At 30.0% G+C, this 12,312-nt stretch overlaps 1 protein-coding gene across 2 annotated transcripts in view; it reads right to left on the reverse strand.

The window, feature by feature from the left end:
- The window catches only part of LOC136983402 (A-kinase anchor protein 7 isoforms delta and gamma-like), a 55,297-nt gene that overhangs the window by 11,641 nt on the left and 31,344 nt on the right, over nucleotides 1–12,312 (reverse strand). For both annotated transcript variants that reach the window (XM_067280119.1, XM_067280118.1), the window contains 3 exons: nucleotides 11,459–11,595; nucleotides 7,262–7,364; nucleotides 3,167–3,334 (listed from right to left, as the gene is read on the reverse strand). In XM_067280119.1, coding sequence (XP_067136220.1) covers nucleotides 3,167–3,334; nucleotides 7,262–7,364; nucleotides 11,459–11,595 — 408 coding nt within the window. The remainder of the gene's footprint in view (nucleotides 1–3,166; nucleotides 3,335–7,261; nucleotides 7,365–11,458; nucleotides 11,596–12,312) is intronic.

Below are 12,312 nucleotides of genomic sequence, written 5' to 3' on the forward strand. Positions count from 1 at the left end.
TGGTGCTTAAAAATTTTACAAAAATGTCCTATAATTATTGGGATTCTTGGAAGAATGATTTTGCATTTTGAGACTTGAACTTTCACTGAAACCAGAACAGGTCACATATCAATTGGACATGGAAAACAGAAGACATTATTACAATAGTGAAGCGTGGAACAGAAAATCCTCTTAGGTAGCAGTACTGCCCATGCAATATCATGCAAATTAAAATGTGCCTAACACAACAGTGTGGAAAGCACTATTGTGTAGGGTATGTTTGGAGCAGTCTGCAGATAATCTTGCATTTTTATCAATACAAGATATCCCACAGTCAAAAATTGGTTTCTAGTGATAATGACAAACAGAAAATATTTCCCATAATCATAGGATAAATTTACACGTCTTAACTCATGATTATACTCGTCTAAAGATGACATTTAATATCTGGTTAGAGGGTGAAATCAAGCAGCAAGGTCATACGTACGTTGATAGGGGTCTTTATGCACTGGGAGTCCACACAAGGCCCGTTTGTAAGGAGTCACTGTCTGATCATTATTTTGTTTTTGGGCATTATTTTTAGTTATTTCCTTTTCAGGGATCATTTTATTTAAGGACAAACTCCTAAACCCTCATGTGAAAAAATTTAAAAAGCAAAGATACAACTTTGGTTCACGTCATGGGACAGTCACAGATAATGTAAATTAAGGCAGTGCGGAGCTTCGAATAAAAGGCGGATCGACGACAACCGTTGGCGACACATCAAGAAAAAGTGATTAATTAAGTGTAAGCAACATATACCGTGGTTGAGTATTTCTTTTGGAGTGGAGATTGGATCTTAGATTGTACTATTATAAAAAATAAGACTTTCATTTGTTCAATTGTTTATTCTTTGTTTTTTTTTGTTACTTGACTAGTTGACATTTTTGAAAATTATACTAACTTTGATTATAATTAATCATTTATCGTTATTGTTCAATCTAATAAATATTTATTGTGGATTTTTTTACTTAAGTGTTTTGAATTTATATATATATATATTTCTTTTTGGTTCCCATAAAGTCTAGACCTGGTACTTTTAGTTAAACTTGAACCCTAACTTGTGTGACCCCACCTTGTTGCATCATGCGGCGGGTTACACGTTTAGCAAATAAAACAATTTAATGAGCTAAAGCAAGGAGTACATAGAAGCTACAGCACTAAGCTATATACAATTACACTATTCGTCTTTGATAATACCTCTAAGATCAGCACAATATCAATTACTGAAGTACTTATACCGAAGTGAGAGAGAGAGTTTACAAATCAAACTACAATACCTTGGGATGTTGATCCAGAGTTTTCCAATACAGTTTCATTGGACATTGGCAAAACACTCCCAGACTGGTAATAGGAAGGTATCCAGGGAAACTGGGGAGACAGTCTGGAAATCACTTGCACTAGGCACAGAGCCAAAGATACTCCTTAGGGACTGATTGCCCCAAAGATCGGGTGTGTGGCCATTATATCCCCACCAAGTGTGGGAATTCGATCAGGTGACCTATTATTTTGGAGTGATGACACCTTTGAATGTGTCATCAACAGGGTGGTGGGAATCTGACTTGTTGTCCTCCTCATATCGTAAAATTGTTTAACTTTTGAAACTTTCTCAGATAGATGAGAGGGAGAAGGGACTTGTTGCATTTAAGACCCCTTTAACATGAGTTTCTTAATCAATTGTTTACTGTTAACCTTTCAACAGTGGGATAGTCAGGTATAGTGCTACCCCAAATTAGTGGAGAATAAACGTGGGAAATTTTTAAAGTATTTTTTCACACATTTTTTCTCATCATTTCAGAAAAAGATTTTGTAAACAGCATGTCTAGTAAAGAAAAGCGTTTTTAATTTTTTTCGTGGTAGTTTTTGGTGATACCTCCAAAAGAATTTAACAGATATATCCGTCCCTCACCACTGCCACACGATCACCCTTGACGGATATATCCGTCAGTCACTGTAGAGTGGTTAAAACAACATGTCGTCATCTATTTTCTAATTCTGTGGGAAACGGATGGGAATAAAGAAAAGTTTCTTATAACTTAGCTTTCTGCTAAAATTTACGGAAAAGCAACTCCCAGATCCTCACAATACTGTACTTGCTGTTCTATGTTATTAATACAATAGCAAGTGCAATACATACTTGTATTAGGTATAAATCTAACATTATTGACATACTTTAACAAAAATAGTTTGTCAACAGTTTCTGATACCTGACTTTCTTCAACCAATATGAAGCAAGTCAATCAGAAAAAAGCAGCATTAATTGCAACTACATTATGTACTGTATTGCAAGATGTTTCTCAATTGCAATTTATGCTATCAAAATGCTCTAACCTTTGAATTTTTAATCAACAATTCAATCCATAATTTCATAATTTGTGACATAGAGGTTTTGGGAGAAAATTATTTGAGATAACCATGGAAAACATTGAATAGAGTTCATTTCAGATTTATATATAACAAAATGTACAAAATACCCAATTTAAGTGGAATAAAAGGGGGAAAAGGCATCAAAAAAGTGCTCAATGATAAAAAAGAGAAAGGGTAAACTAACACCACTGCAAATGATCATAAACTTTTAGGTATTCTAGGAAATCGATCATAAACTTAATAGAAAACCATCTTATGATATTTTGAAACAGTCCTCTCTGCAAATAAAAAAACTGGGGAGCACCTTAACTTTCCAATTTTAGCAACCACAAATGAAATGTATATTTATTTCTTGGTATTACTGGCATTAAAATAATTTGGTAAATAGTTCTGGCTGTGCTTTCTACATTTGTGGCATTTTCTATGAATCTTTGCTCAAGATTTGAGCAGCTCTATGACAAGCATTTACATTTTCCTACTATTTAAAATTAAATTTACTATATGCTTTATATGATATATACTGATTATGATCAGTTTTAATACTAGTTACTTATATGCAAGCACTCAAACTGATGATTTTGAATAATGGGCTATATTTCTTAGATGTAAACAGTACTAGTTACTTTTGTAAAACTATCCAAAAAATACTTATAAATTATTCAAAAAATATGCAATGCTTTTACTGATTTTAACACTAATTAAGCAATTGTAAAGCAATACATAAAACTAAAATTACTGAGTTATAAATAATTATAATAAGAATTAATGAACATTATTTTACCTTTTTCCATAATCTAGAATCTTTTGATAATTTTAAAATTGTTAGATGGGGAGCAAATTTTTTCTTATCAGTAATATCAATATCACAGGATTCAAATGATTTTATAACTTCTTCTGCAACATATGTCAATCTCTCTAATGCATCATCAGCAATTTTTATGAATATTACCTAAAGTATTTTTTAAAAAAACAATTATATTTATAGATTATTATTTTGAATCATTAAAAATATGAAAAAATAAGTTAAATAAATGATTTGTAATGATAGACATTCATGAGATGCAGTCCAAAAGTAACACAGAAAATTCTCGAAATAATTTATTTGCACAAGTCTATCAAGACTTGCATACTTTTTCTACCAAGTCTCTTTTTTTCGTCTAAGCACAGTTGCCTGCATACAATCCACTTGCCTTAATTTGTTTTGTTGGATTATTCAGGCACAGTAGAACCCTGTTAAGAAGTTTTTGAAAAGACCTTTAAAAACTTAAGAAGGTAAACCTCTTATGCAGGAATTGTAAAAAAATAATTTATCTGTATAATCAATTTTATTTCAATATCAAGGTAATATATCATAAACATATTCTATAACTATTCTAATAATCACCTGCTGTAGTCAGTGTAATGTAAGTGACTGGTGTCAATATGACATGTCAATAGTTAATGAGCAGCATCAGATATGGAATATGATCAAAACAATAAGACCCCAGCAAAATTACCACGTCAGGTGTGTAGGTATTTGACATATAATATGGTGAACAGCTGGAGTTACTTTAATAAAAGTTTACTGTTTTTATATAAGTGACAAAGTTATGGTGAGGAAAAAAATTACAATTTGTCTCTATCATAAACTTATGTGGGTATCATTGATGTGACCAATATTTTGGAATTTCATATATGGGAAAACTTGTTAAGCAGAAACTTATGTGAAAAATTTTAACTCACATCATATGGTGTAAATACCAGGACCAGAAAAACTGGACTTCTTATATGGGAAAACCTCATATACAGTAAAACCCATTAAGAAGTTTCTGCCTATGTTTTAGGGACTAGTAAATGGCAAAACCCAAACTTCATCTTCATGAGAATTTTTTTCTTTGAAAACCAAGTTTCAATCAGTCAAATAACCAAAAGTCACTAGAAGCAAGATCAGGTCAATACGGAAGGTGTCTAATGGTCTCAAAATTCTGTTCGATCAGAAATTCTGTGGCAATTCTTGCTTTGTGTGGTACAACATTATCTTAATGGAAGATGGAATTTTCCATCAATTCAAATTACTTTTCTGCAATAGAAGGCAATAACTATTTCTTTAGAATGTCTTTGTAAACTTTGCCATTGATGATAATGCCCTTTGGAACAGCAAAGTAAAGGATAACATCGCTCTCGTTCCAGAAAAATCACTTAGAGAACTTTTTGGCAGACATCGCAATTTGAAATTTTTTGGAAGCAATCCTGCATGTTGTTACTGCAGTTTCATTTCTGGATTGAACATAGAGATCCATGTCTCATTCTCTGTGATTATTTTTCCAAAGAGTGTGGGTGTGAATAGTGGTCTTATCAACATTTCTACAGAACACATACAACAATACTTTCCAAATAAAAAAAAAACAGCAATGAATGGAGTTTGGATTCATGTAAACTTCTCTACAACCCATCTGGATTTAATTCTGCAGAATAAAATACTCTTATTGCACTGTCTTCTCACAAAAAATTTGACATATTTCATAAATAAATTTTTAGAAAAAATCACAAGGTTATCATCATCATAAAGAAATTTTACAGGCTTGGATATCAAAAATCCATTAATGAGCTTAAATGTTCTATCTACAATTCCACAAACTGGGAAAGTAAATAAAATAACAAACACGCTAACCTTGTATACCTCCCAGCAGGATGATAAAAAAAATTAAAATAAAATGAATGCTTTTGGTCTACTTCTAAGACGTGCTTTGTGTTGACAAAATTGCTTTGATTTTCAAAAATAAAATGCACTGAAGAAAATACTCATATAAATTTATATGAATATTTTCTTCAGTGCATCCCCATTTTGGGTGGAAAAAGCACTCAAAAAGGGGGGGAAAAGCACCCAAACAAACACCCAATCCATTCTAAAAATGCACCCAAAAATCTGGACCTTAGAAATCACTGCTAATCTCAAAAGCAGACATTTGAAGACTTACACTCCTCTTAAACTGACCTCTTTATTTCTATTTAATATGACATATTATTGTTGTTATTAATTGCCTTGACATCATAGCTAAACTAATAGTTTGAATCTGAAAACTATCAATTTACCCATTAAATTCAATAACTTCAAAATAATTTTTCTAATAGCATCACAGAAACAAACTATTAAAAATGACTAAGTTTAAAATAAATGCATGTATTTAGCAATATCTATTGAATAGTAGTAAAGAGTATTGTTATAGATAATTTTATATATTACAATATATAAAAAATTTTTTATTTATAACTTTATTTGATCTTGACAAAGTAATTCCAGAAATTCAAATTTCGAAGTACAGTAGAGAGTTGATTATCCGAATCAATTGGGGACTGAGGTTGTTCGGATAACCAATTATGTATGAAAAAATATATTAACCTGCCCGATGTTGAAATTTTTTCCGTTGCGTCGCTTCGTGTTGAATTTTCGTCGATTTTAACCTAACAAAAATTTTTATAATAATAATCGAGGCTATTGTATCGTTAAAAATTATTTCTTTATTTTGTACAAACAAAATAATATATTGAAAAATATAAAAACATAAAAATTATACTTTAGAAGTAAATCTAGTATCAAAAAAGTTCGATTCAGCAAGACACAGTCCGACTGGAAAGCGTTCAGATAACAGACGTTGCGGATAACACATTTCGGATAACCGGTGTTCAGATAAATGACTCTCTACTGTATTTCTGAAAGTTAATGTTTCAAATTTTGTTATCTTTTGAAATATTTACAATAATAAAATGATTATATTACATTATAACCAGGATAACATCAACAAAGTATATGTATTATATAAAAAACAAGTTGTTCTAGATAGTTTTAAATTAAACTTTGCAAGAAAGAATCTTTTATTAGTAACCTGCTAGAAAAACACTACCGACCTTCTAAATACAACTACAGATGGAAAAATAACCTGCTACCGCCAACATCCAAATGCTGTTTTGGTCAAACCATACTGATCTACCAAATGATATTTAATTGGAATGCTCTCTAAAAGAAGAATACAAAAATTTGAAAACCTACAATTTAAAGATGCTATCAAAACTTCAAATTATGTTTAATTTTGTATGTTGTTTTATTTTTAATAATAAAAACAAATTTTTTCTTGTGTTTGTTATGGTGTATTTGTATTTTGTTTAGATGCTTGAAAAAAGTTTATGGCCACAGTGTCATTAATAAATAAATAATAATAATAGCTTTTAACACATTAACTGCCACCTGTAATATGATATTTTCCGTTTTTTCAGGCCACAATGAGAAAATTTGATATTTAATGTTTTATTATGATATAAATAGAAGGGTCATTATATAACAGCTGGTAGAGTGAAGATAAAAAAAATATATCAACGATGACCGGCCGTCATATGGCCTCAAATTGGAGACTATAAGACCACAGGATATTTAATATTAATTACGTTATACGTAACAAAAGAGAATAATTAAACTAGTTTTCGATATTTTTTCCTTTTTCTAACTATTCACTATTTTAAAAAAACACTATCAGATGAAGTGGTTTGACCGCCGACCACGGAACCACTTCACGAGCCTCATGGGGTGGTTCGACTGCCGACCGTCGAACCACCCCAGAAACCAACTTCATAGATGTCCGCGAGAGGCCACCACTAGGATGTAAAACGTCATCTTACAAAGCCAAGATAATTTAACCTTGAGTGAAACTACATTGGTTATGGCAATGTCGGGCAACAACCGGCAGTTGGATGCCTCTGTGTGGCTTTAGTTGGTCAGATGGCCGGTGCATCTGATGGCTCTGTGTGGCCCTAACTAGTACGATGGCTGGCGTATCAGATGACAGTTAACGTGTTAATTAGTACTGTTGTTATTATTATTAACAATTTTAATTAATATTCTTACCTTATTGTTAAAATGATCTATGCCTTCAAAAGTTAATTCAAGAGGATTTATTGATAGATCATCTTTCAATACCTCAAATGCATTGGAGAGAGCAGTGCAAGCCCTAAAAATATGAAGTAACATTTTTTATGTATCCTATATATTCATATTTTAAAACATTTATAATTTACAATTTTAAGATTTATATTTACAGATTACAAAAGATTTACCAACATTCTTTTGTGAAATTGTGTTTATCAAATATTTTAAAATAACCTTATAGTATATTGTCTTTATAATAAATAATTTCAAATAATGATAAATTATCAGACATGAATAATTTACAAATATCATTTAAATTCTTTCAATACAAACAAAATACATTACAATATGAAAATAATAATTGTTTATTTTCAAATTTTATTTTTTACTATTATAGAATTTGCAAATTTAAAAAAAAACATCACATTACCAAATAACCAAAACATTATTAATGTTCAAAATACAAGTAAATCTAAATACAGCACTGTCTTAAATAGCATTAACTTTGTAATGTACCAATGAATACAAATGAATTTTTTCCATAACTATTAAATACAGAACTCTTCAATATATGTTAGTTAAGATAATTATGATTTTGCATTGCAAATGACAGTTATTATCAATCACATTACCAATTTGGTACCTTTAAACTGAAAATCATGCATAGACCACAAGTCATTACTATACAGTACGGGAGCTCCCCTACTTTGAAAGTTCATAAGTTGAACATTCATGACTTTCAAACAATTTGACCATGTCTAAATTTATATTTCATGCAAATTCTGAAGTTCTCTTGACACTTGTTAGGTGGCATTGAAGTCGGTCTTTGTCCAGTAATTAATTATTTATTATTTATGTGGATTTATTTCTATTACATATTGTCATTTTTCATTTTTTCACAAATTCTGAAGTTCATTACTGCTAGTGATGTGGTGTTGAAGTTGATAATATTGGAGCAACAATGTTTATTGCTATTGTTTGCAATTTTTATAAACTTTTACAATTAACACTTCAAAAATGCATCCAAAATGTAATAGAAAATCTAACAGTGGAGATAAATGCTAGAAGTGTGCCTCTATTACCATGGAAACTAAACTTGACATCATAAAACTAAGTGCATTTGAAACAACTGCTACTAAACAGCAGTGAGCAGGTACAAATGAATGTAATGTATTCTATTAAGTACACTGAACAAACATTTCAACTTATGACAAAACCTCAGGAAGCTAATTTGTTTGTAAGTAAGGAAGCATGTGTATAATTCTTATTGTTTATGATACTTCAGTTTACTACCAGTTTCAGAAGTAAACTGTGAAATTTGAATTTTTATCTAATTTTCTAAATTAATTAATCTTGTGACTCATAAAAAACAGACCACGAAGTTCGTGGAAATTTAATATCCCTTCCTATTAAAAAAAAACACTCTCACGTGGTAAAGACGCAAAGTTTACACTTACCGTCCAATTCTGTCAATTGTTTTAATTCTGATGACAACTTTAACCTCTAAACAATCAGTCTTGTGACATAATTTCCCACCGCAAAACTATAAAACCCGCTTCTTTCCCCCCTGATCAGGGGAGTCTCTTTTGATCCGCCAATCAAGTGTGCTTGTGGACGAGCCACAAAATAATTGTTCATCGCAGTCATGAATAATTGACCTAGTGCCTTGTGGATACCAAGTGCCTTATCCTGGAACTGCATCAAAAGTTTCCTCAGAGATTTTTAAGAGGTATGAAAATGATTTCTGTAAACTCTCTCAGACTCCCCCTACACGTAATTGAGAGTTAGAATTGTAGCTTAAATTTTTTGATTTCAATAAATCTTGTTTCGTTGTTAAAATTGGTGTCTTTACTCAACTGTTGCCAACATCTTATCGTTGGCTCCACTGATCTCCTCCACTCGCGTAACGCGTAACAAAATGTAACAGCCATCCTTGACAAGAGAGTAGGTCATCGACCTGTTGCCAGAAGGAGCAGTCCGACTTCCTCCAACCTCCCCAACGGCTCACATGGTAGCAATAAAGTGAGATTTGATTATGCAGTAAACCCTAAAGTTAACAGACGAATAAGAGCAAACAGATGTTCATTAATGTTGAAAGTCCTGAAAATTGAATATTACTAAGGAATTTTTTTACCATTTTTTACTCTTTAAATTCAAATAAAAATAATTGTAATGCAAAAGTAGCTTTATTACAATATAGAATATAACTTTATGAAATTATCATAAAGAACAAATTGGTGAAGATCAAAAAATAATGTGTCGGTAAAACCACATTTGGAGCAACCAATATTTGTATTTGAAAGAAAACTTTGGAGCAATTTGGCTATTATTTATGGATAGCAAAAACAGTCTGTGAAGTTTACAGTTTTAATTAAATCTAATTTCTATGCCACATTTAAGTTCACACACTTTCTTTTAACTTCTGTAACAGTTGATGCCATTTTAAATTGTAAGGATTATAAAATTATTTAATAAAGAAAGTATGTTTCTGTGATATGTAAATTTTTACTAAGGAGAGGCAGAATAAGACGAAACAAAGTGCATAGTGGCTTGTGGAATACATAGAACTCTTGACTGCAACAATGCATGCTCCATTCCAACAGAGGATAAACTCAACTTGCTGATATTGAACAGTTGACAAATCATATCAATTTCCTCCTGCATGCTGCCTACCCCCTCTATTTCTTACCCATTGGTCAAAACAAATGCACATGGTATAGTATAGTAAACTAGACAAAAAAGTTTTAATAATTGTATTCACTTTTTCATTCCTTAGTATTTCTCAAATTTATTTATTTATCACAATTAAATTATTTACGAATGTCATAATAAAACTAAATATAATATAAACAAATATGTTTTATGGAATTTTCTCAATTTTTCAATATTTCTTTTAATGTATTAAATATTATATAGGATGTAATGAAACTCCATGCCAATATGTTAGAAAGAGAATCTACAGTCAAAAATAAGCTGAAAATACTCTCAAACATTTTTCAAATTCCACTTCATTTTCAAGATCAGGCATTCTGAAATCTCATATTGTAAACCAATTTTTAAACCTTCCATCAAAAGGATATCACTGTTTCCTTATAATGTATATAAGGAAACAGTGATATCCTCCTATATGTGAACTAGTGATATCCACTATAAATATATGTTAGAGTACATTTATATTGAAAAAAATCATCCTAACTATTTTTTTTTATTGTAAAGAAGAAGACAGATACTGCAAAATCTTAGTGGATAATGCTTTGTTTACATTTATTATAGTAGGGGACAAAACATCAACACCTCATAACAGAATGTCTAAATATAAAAAAAGGTTAGTTCACTATAATGTTAATAATAATATAATTTGTAATAACTTCTTGTAACATGTAAAAAAATTGTAATAACTTTGTGTAACTTGTAAAATTCCACTACAATAATTAATGTAATAAATGAATTTTCTACCACTTGTAGAAATGTAACACCTGATGAGGGGTGCAAGTTAGACCAAAAGATTGCACCTGAAATGCATAGTAAAATAAAGAATAACGAAGATAAAACCCAGTAGTCTTTGTCTCTGATGAAATGCGGTCCAGATAAAATAACAATGGTTGAACTTATCATTCTTAACTGTGAAGTTTCATCAATTATTTTTTAAAAAAGAAAGAACTTTTTTAAAGAAATTGATTTTTAAACAATAGTAGGACTTATTTGGGCAACATTTACTTATCTCAACCCAATGACAGAAGAATAAAAAAGTACAAAAGTATTTTAAAAAGTTGACAAATGTTAATACCTTTGCAAAGAATTTGAACTTTGCTTTTGGCAGGCTAGATCTTAAAAATGAAGCAAAATTTTACAAAATGTTAATAAGGAATTTTATACTTATTTTTGACACTACAATCTATCCCTAAAATATTGGCACAAAGTTTTGTTACTCCATTTATTGCATTTATATACAGTATGTATATAAATGGCATGGTATTAATTTTATTGGGTCTCTTGAAAAATTCCAACAGAATTTTCTTTCAAACTACCAAAAACAGAAAGCAATTATCTTTCATTTGCTTCTGACTAATAATTTACTTGGGCATGAAAGTTGTAATTTAAATAAAAATTATTTTCTAAAGTATAAAGTATTTTCTAAAGTATAAAATTCCTAAATAATAATAATAATAATAATACCTTTCAAGTTCCTCATTATTGGATATATGAAATACCAATAATGTAATATGAAGGGTTTTCACATTTATTAATGTTGATTTCAATATATTTTCCTTTTTTATAATATGATTTTGTATGTTCTTGATAGCTCCTTTTATCTGATTAAATATAAAAATTATATTTGTATTATATTGAAATTTATATAAAACATTCATCAGTAATAAAAATTTATTTGTTAATTAATTTATATATTTTAATACCTATTTCACATATTTTTATTTTTTAAAAATAAAACAAAATTGAAACTTAAAGATTATAAAAATAATCAAAAAATCAGAAATTTTTATCAATAAGCAATGTCAAAATTCAAAAAATAATATGCTGGATTCCATTAATAAAACATTATGACGACGGTTCATCAACGCAGACGCAAATTTTCCCTTACAATAATTAACACAAATGACCATCATCGTTTTCACTATGCAAGTTGGCAATTTATTTTCTCAATTTGTGCTCATTAAATTACACTAAACTATTATTATTAATATACTAATAAATTAAGATATTTCAGAAAATTTTCTGAATTTTTCTAAAAAATAAAGTATATGTATATGCCAGTTTTTTTTTTTGAATAACTACATCTTGCTGTTAAAGCTTGAAATGATTACCACCCTTGAATAATAGTCATGTCTACTATTCCAAGATTTCTGAAAACTTAGGGAAACAATGTAAAATGAATACAATAAGTACCATAAACCAGTGGTTCTCGACAGTAGGCCATAGAAAACTTGTGAAAGATTGGGGAGCCACAGGAACTACCAAAAGACCATCAGAACTATTAAGGATCATACTAATTCACAAAGTAGAATATTAAA

This window comes from Centruroides vittatus, unplaced genomic scaffold (assembly GCF_030686945.1).
Source record: "Centruroides vittatus isolate TY-2023 unplaced genomic scaffold, ASM3068694v2 contig_882, whole genome shotgun sequence".
In the NCBI taxonomy this organism is placed as follows: domain Eukaryota; kingdom Metazoa; phylum Arthropoda; class Arachnida; order Scorpiones; family Buthidae; genus Centruroides; species Centruroides vittatus.